We start from the raw sequence: 7,500 nt of genomic DNA, 5'->3' as shown, positions 1-7,500 counted from the left end.
ACTCACTCAACCACTCACTCACTCACTCAACCACTCACTCAGCCACTCAACCACTCACTCACTCAGCCACTCACTCATTCAACCAGTCACTCACTCAGCCACTCATTCACTCACTCAACCACTCACTCAGCCACTCAACCACTCACTCACTCAACCACTCAGCCACTCACTCAAACACTCACTCAACCACTCACTCAACCACTCACTCACTCAACCACTCACTCACTCACTCAACCACTCACTCAACCACTCACTCAACCACTCACTCAACCACTCACTCAACCACTCACTCAACCACTCACTCAACCACTCAACCACTCACTCACTCACTCAGCCACTCAACCACACACTCACTCAACCACTCACTCACTCACTCAACCACTCACTCATTCACTCACTCAACCACTCATTCACTCACTCAACCACTCACTCACTCACTCAACCACTCAGCCACTCACTCAACCACTCACTCAACCAGTCACTCACTCACTCAACCACTCACTCACTCAACCACTCACTCAGCCACTCAACCACTCACTCAGCCATACACTCATTCAACCACTCACTCACTCACTCAACCACTCACTCAGCCACTCACTCACTCAACCACTCACTCAACCACTCAACCACTCACTCATTCACTCAGCCACTCACTCAACCACTCACTCACTCACTCAGCCACTCACTCACTCACTCAGCCACTCACTCATTCACTCACTCAACCACTCATTCACTCACTCAACCACTCACTCACTCACTCAACCACTCAGCCACTCACTCACTCACCCACTCACCCACTCACCCACTCACTCACTTGATGGTCTGCAGGAAGCGCACGCGATCACGGATCTCGTCGGGGATGCGCCCCAGGATGGTCTTGAGCGAGCGAGCGCGCTCACTCAGCTCCACCAGGGACCCCTCGCAACACTCCACTCGCAACTCTGCACACGGCGGGGGGTCACGGGGGGGGGGGTCACGGGGGGGGGGTCACGGGGTGGGGGGTCACGGGGGGGGGTCACGGGGGAGCCACGGGGGGTCACGGAGGGAGACGGTGGGGGAGACACACGGGGAGACACGCCGAGAGACACGGGGGGAGGCAAGCCGAGAGACACACGGGGGGAGACAAGCCGAGAGACACGGGGAGAGACACGGGGAGAGACACGGGGAGAGACACGCGAAGAGACACGGGGAGAGACACGGGGAGAGACACGGGGAGAGACACGGGGAGAGACACGGGGAGAGACACGCGGAGAGGCACGGGGGGAGACACGGGGAGAGAGACGCGGAGAGACACGGGGAGAGACACGGGGAGAGACACGGGGAGAGACACGGGGAGAGACACGGGGAGAGACACGGGGAGAGACACGCGGAGAGGCACGGGGAGAGAGACGGGGAGAGACACACGGAGAGACACGGGGAGAGACACGCGGAGAGACACGGGGAGAGAGACGGGGAGAGACACACGGAGAGACACGGGGAGAGACACGCGGAGAGACACACGGAGAGGCACGGGGAGAGACACGGAGACACGCAGAGAGACACGCCGAGAGACATGGGGGGAGACACACGGAGAGACACGGGGAGACACGCGGGGGGAGACACGGGGAGACACAGGGAGACACGCGGGGAGAGACACACGGGGAGACACACGGAGGGACACACGTGGAGAGACACGGGGAGAGACACACGGAGAGACACGCGGAGAGACACACAGAGAGACACACGGGGGGAGACACACGTGGAGACACGTGGAGAGACACGGGGATACACGGGGAGAGACACGGGGAGAGACACGGGGAGAGACACACGGGGAGACACGGGGAGAGACACACGGGGAGAGACACACGGGGAGAGACACACGGAGACACACGGGGAGAGACACGGGGAGAGACACACGGGGAGACACGGGGAGAGACACACGGGGAAAGACACGGGGAGAGACACACGGGGAGAGACACGGAGACACACGGGGAGAGACACGGGGAGAGACACGCGGAGAGACACACGGGGGGAGACACACGGGGAGAGACACACGGGGAGAGACACGGGGAGAGACACGCGGAGAGACACGGGGAGAGACACGCGGAGAGACACGGGGAGACACACAGAGAGACACACGGGGGGAGACACACGTGGAGACACACGGAGAGACACGTGGGGTGTGTGCTCACCCTCCAAATCCTCAGCCGCCATCCTCAGCAGCGCCTCTGGGAAGTTCACTGCCTCCCTCTCCTGCTTCAAGATGCCCAGGATAATCTCCTGGGTGATGCCCGGGTTGCCCCGCTCCGCCTGGACAAAGGAGACAAAGATCCCCCGTGTAGCCTCCGCAGACTGCTGGGGCAAGTGCTGTCAGCAGCAGCAGCAGCAGCAGCAAGTGAGCGAGCCCTTTTAAATCGCCTACAATGACGACATTTCTGTCCCACGCGCACCTCCCATTAGCACGGTTGGCAACGTACGGTGTGAAAGAAGTTCAACACACAGATACACACACACACGCGCACAGACAGACACACACAGACACACACACACAGACAGACACACAGACACACACACACACAGACATACACACACACACACATACACACACACACAGACACACACAGACAGACACACACACACGCACAGACACACACACACAGACACACACACACAGACACACACGCACAGACAGACACACAGAAACACACAGACACACACACACAGACACACACAAAGACACAGCACGGTTGGCAACGAACATGACTACATTGCTACAGATGGTGAAACGTTGCCGTTGGCGAAGAGGAAAGTGTCTGTGTGTGTGTGTGTCTGTGTGTGTGTCTGTGTGTGTGTGTGTCTGTGTGTGTGTGTGTCTGTGTGTGTGTGTGTGTCTGTGTCTGTCTGTGTGTCTGTGTGTGTGTCTGTGTGTGTGTGTGTCTGTGTGTGTGTCTGTGTGTGTGTTTGTGTGTCTGTGTGTGTGTGTCTGTGTGTGTGTGTGTCTGTGTGTGTGTATCTGTGTGTGTGTCTGTGTGTGTGTCTGTGTGTGTGTGTGTCTGTGTGTGTGTCTGTGTGTGTGTCTGTGTGTGTGTCTGTGTGTGTGTGTGTCTGTGTGTGTGTCTGTGTGTGTGTCTGTGTGTGTGTGTGTGTGGCTGCTTTGGGTACGCGGTCCAGACCTCCCCGGGAACCCTGGCTGACGGAGGAGGTGTTCAGGTTAATTGAGAAAAAGCGACAGGCCCACTCTCATCGCCTACAGCATCCCACGTCAGAGAATGAGGAGGTTTACCGCAGCCTTCGCTCGGAGGTTCGGAGAGCCGTAAGGCGCTGTAAGGATGGGTGGTGGTCGCGGGTTGCTGAGGAGATGGAGTCTGCCTCAGTGGCCCGCGATCACAAATCACTATTTAACTCCATCAAAAAAGTAACCTGCAGCGCCACACCTATTACCATCATTAGAGGAAAAAACGGTGATCCAATCTCCGACCCCCAGGAACTGGTTTGCAGATTTGCTGAGCATTTCTGTGAGGTCCTGGGGGAGGGAAAATCTCTCAGCCAGGAAAACATCATGGCACAAAGTGGGGATAACCCTGCTGAGGCTGCGGTGCCTCAAATATTGGAAGAGGTCACCCCCTGTGAGTGGCTGGCTGAGGTACCAGCTGTTGAGGAAGTACTGAGGGCGATCCGGAGTCTGAGACCAGGGAAGGCACCGGGCAGAGATGATCTCCCAAGCGAAATGCTGAGGGAGGGTGGCGTTTGTGCACAGACTGCCCTATATGACATCATAACAACAGTCTGGACCACTGGACGGGTTCCGCAGGACTGGAAGGATGCCCTGGTGGTCCCCCTCTTTAAGAAGGGGGACCGTACCGACTGTAACAACTACAGGGGCATCTCACTCCTCAGTGTGCCGGGTAAGGTCCTGGCAAGGATTATTCAACATCGCCTTGCTAGGCACGCTGAGGAGAGGCTTGCGGAGCCCCAATGCGGTTTCAGGAAAGGGCGGTCCTGCACAGATGCCATATTTTCTGTCCGTCTGCTACAGCAGAGGTGTAGGGAATTCCAAAAAGACCTACATCTCTGCTTTATTGACCTGGTCAAGGCCTATGATACCATCAGTCGGACTGGGCTCTGGGTTGTTCTTCGTGCTTTCGGAGTCCCTGACCCTCTGCTCACGATCATTAAGGACCTTCATGATGGTGAGCGGGCCCGGGTAAAACTACGTGGCCGGGAGTCGGAGCCTTTCCCTGTACACCTTGGGGTGCGACAGGGATGTCCTCTGGCTCCCACATTATTTAACATCTATTTCGACTGCGTAGTTCGTGAAGCCTTCAATAGCTGTACCGGGGGAATTACCATTTGGTACAGATATAATGGGAGGCTGATCGACGCCCGGGTGCGATCAAGGGATGGCTCCCTATTGGTCAACCACGTTATGTATGCCGATGATTTGGTAATAGCTGCTCATTCAGAAGAGGAGTTGGAGACGCTGCTGCTGAGACTGGAGCGTGCCACTAAGAGGTGGGGCCTTACCATCAGCCCCACCAAAACTAAGCACCTGCCTGGGTATTTTGTACCATCTGGCACTCCACCCCCACAACTCCCAATCGGTGATGGGGCAGTTGTGGAGAGAGTGGAGAGTTTCCCATACCTGGGCAGTGTGCTTATGACCGGCTCCAGTTTATCAGCAGAGGTCTCACTCCGAATCAGTCGAGCGGCAATATCTTTTCATCGGTTGCGTAACGCTGTGTGGAAGCTACCTGGTCTGTCGCTCCGCACGAAGCTTCAGGTCTTCTCGGCCACGGTCATTCCCTCCCTTCTCTACGCTTGCGAAACGTGGACCCCCCTAGTGGAGCATCTTCGCCGGTTGGAAACATTTAGGCTGGCCTGCCTACGATCCATCCTGGGTTTAACCAGGCTGGATTGTGTGAGGAGCTCACAAGTCCTTGAAAGATCTGGGCAAAGTCCTATCAGTGAGCTCCTCCGGCAGGCAAGGCTGCGTTGGCTGGGTCATGTAGCCCGCATGCCCAGCCACCGCATGCCTAAACAGCTTTTGTTCGGCCGGATCGAGGGGGCTAAACGGGCGCGGCACGGGCTAGAGAAGAGATGGAGTGATGTGGTACAGGAGGACGTGGAGCTGAGTGGACTTGCCGATGACTGGTACCAGCGGTGTCAAGATCGGCCTCAGTGGAGGAGGCTCGTGAAGGACGCTACTGGGCAGTTGGAGGCAGTCGCCCTCCAACAACAACGGAGGGCGGAGGAGCGACGCTCACAACAACGAGCGGAGCGCTGGGTGGCTAAAGCACAGCAAGTTGGCACAGTAGGGGGCACAGGTGGTGCATCAGCCACTCGTCTCGGTCATCTCGGTCAGTCGACCCGTGGCACCTGGGTCTGCCCCGTGACCTCCTGCCAGCGGGCGTTCGACACTTCACGTGGCCTCAGGGTGCACATGGCCTGGCACAAGCGTCGTGGTGACGTCACCGCCACTTAGTGGCGAATGGCGGTTGTTGTTGTTGTTGTTGTGTGTGTGTGTCTGTGTGTGTGTCTGTGTGTGTGTGTGTGTCTGTGTGTGTGTCTGTGTGTGTGTCTGTGTGTGTGTCAAGATCGGCCTCAGTGGAGGAGGCTCGTGAAGGACGCTACTGGGCAATTGGAGGCAGTCGCCCTCCAACAACAACGGAGGGCGGAGGAGCGACGCTCACAACAACGAGCGGAGCGCCGGGTGGCTAAAGCACAGCAAGTTGGCACAGTAGGGGGCACAGGTGGTGCATCAGCCAGTCATCTCGGTCATCTCGGTCAGTCGACCCGTGGCACCTGGGTCTGCCCTGTGACCTCCTGCCAGCGGGCGTTCGACACTTCACGTGGCCTCAAGGTGCACATGGCCTGGCACAAGCGTCGTGGTGACGTCACCGCCACTTAGTGGCGAATGGCGGTTGTTGTTGTTGTTGTTGTGTGTGTGTCTGTGTGTGTGTCTGTGTGTGTCTGTGTGTGTGTCTGTGTGTGTGTGTCTGTGTGTGTGTGTCTGTGTGTGTGTCTGTGTGTGTGTCTGTGTGTGTGTCTGTGTGTGTGTCTGTGTGTGTGTGTCTGTGTGTGTGTGTCTGTGTGCGTGGAGACGTCCCACCTTGGTGAAGGCCGCTCTCAGCGTCTGAGCCGCGGCCAAATCCTCGTTCTCCAGCTGCAGCGAGATGAGTTTCAAGATGAGGACGAGACGTTAGTGCGATGATTGCAATCACTGTGATAGCCACACAATGTATTGAATCCAATAATTGTTTATTTTCTATCTATCATCGCCACTACTACTATCACTATCATCATCACTAGCATCACCACTATCATCATCATCACCATCATCATCACTATCATCATCATCACTATCATCATCATCACCATCATCACTATCACCATCACTATCACCATCACTATCATCATCATCATCACCATCACTATCATCACCACTACTACCATCACTATCATCATCACAATCATCATCACTATCATCACAATCACTATCATCATCATCACTATCATCATCACCATCACTATCATCATCACAATCACGGCTGCAGTAGCTCATCTGACAGCGCCGCGCTCTGCCCGTAGGCTTCCAGACCTCCGAAGGAACGTTCCAGACGGCCGCGGAAGCTCATCTGACAGCGCCGCGCTACGCCGACTGACCGCCGCTGCAGCGAGGATTGACCCCGAGTCTGCGTGATGCGATGGTGGTGGTGGTGGCGGTGATGGTGGTGGCGGTGATGGTGGTGGCGGTGATGGTGGTGCCGGTGATGGTGGTGGCGGTGATGGTGGTGGCGGTGATGGTGATGGCGGTGATGGTGGTGGCGGTGATGGTGGTGGCGGTGATGGTGGTGGCGGTGATGGTGGTGCCGGTGATGGTGGTGGCGGTGATGGTGGTGGCGGTGATGGTGATGGCGGTGATGGTGGTGGCGGTGATGGTGGTGGCGGTGATGGTGGTGGCGGTGATGGTGGTGCCGGTGATGGTGGTGGCGGTGATGGTGGTTTAGAGCTTGGGCCGAACGATTTGGAGAAAATATCTCGTTGCCATGTGTCTGGTGCCGGAGCGCCAGAGCTCGCAAACGGGTTTTGATTCCTTACCCGTACCCGTACCCGGCCGCACCAGGGTCGCAAACGGCTACCCGTACCTGGCCGGGTACGGGTAGCCGGGTATCGGGTAGGGTGCGGGTATCGGGTACCCGGTTGCGACCTCTGCCGAGCGCTCCGTGATCGTCGCGACGAAGCGGGTCACTCGCCTGCCTGAGCACGGGGCTCATGACCACGTGCAGTGACAGGGAGAGCGCAGCTCCGTCAACAAACATCCTGGCACCCCCTTCCATCGCCGGCGGTGTCGCCGGTGTTGTCGGTGTCCACCTCCCGCTCGACCCCACCTCCTCCTCCTCCTCCTCGCTCCCCTCCTCGCTCCTCCTCGCTCCTCTTGCTCTCCGTGCCTCTTGGTCGAAGCCCGGCAGGAGCCGCTGTGAGAGGGAGACGGCCTGCTGAGCGACACGAAACAACATCGTC

The 7,500-nt window shown here is 57.4% G+C and overlaps 1 protein-coding gene across 3 annotated transcripts in view; it reads right to left on the bottom strand.

Moving 5' to 3' along the window:
• LOC144952230 (programmed cell death protein 10-like) overlaps nucleotides 1–7,500 on the bottom strand; it is a 16,012-nt gene that overhangs the window by 7,276 nt on the left and 1,236 nt on the right. The window contains exons 3-6 of one of the 3 annotated variants that reach the window (XM_078882652.1): nucleotides 7,233–7,475; nucleotides 6,089–6,142; nucleotides 2,172–2,289; nucleotides 815–941 (exon numbers count right to left, since the gene is read on the bottom strand). In XM_078882652.1, coding sequence (XP_078738778.1) covers nucleotides 815–941; nucleotides 2,172–2,289; nucleotides 6,089–6,142; nucleotides 7,233–7,316 — 383 coding nt within the window. In that variant the 5' untranslated portion in view covers nucleotides 7,317–7,475. The remainder of the gene's footprint in view (nucleotides 1–814; nucleotides 942–2,171; nucleotides 2,290–6,088; nucleotides 6,143–7,232; nucleotides 7,476–7,500) is intronic. The other 2 variants (XM_078882651.1, XM_078882653.1) reach the window with 2 other exon arrangements.

The sequence above is a fragment of the Lampetra fluviatilis genome, chromosome 66, assembly GCF_964198595.1.
Source record: "Lampetra fluviatilis chromosome 66, kcLamFluv1.1, whole genome shotgun sequence".
In the NCBI taxonomy this organism is placed as follows: domain Eukaryota; kingdom Metazoa; phylum Chordata; class Hyperoartia; order Petromyzontiformes; family Petromyzontidae; genus Lampetra; species Lampetra fluviatilis.
Note: the sequence above shows the minus strand (reverse complement) of the source record. Positions and strands in the feature narration are given on the sequence as shown.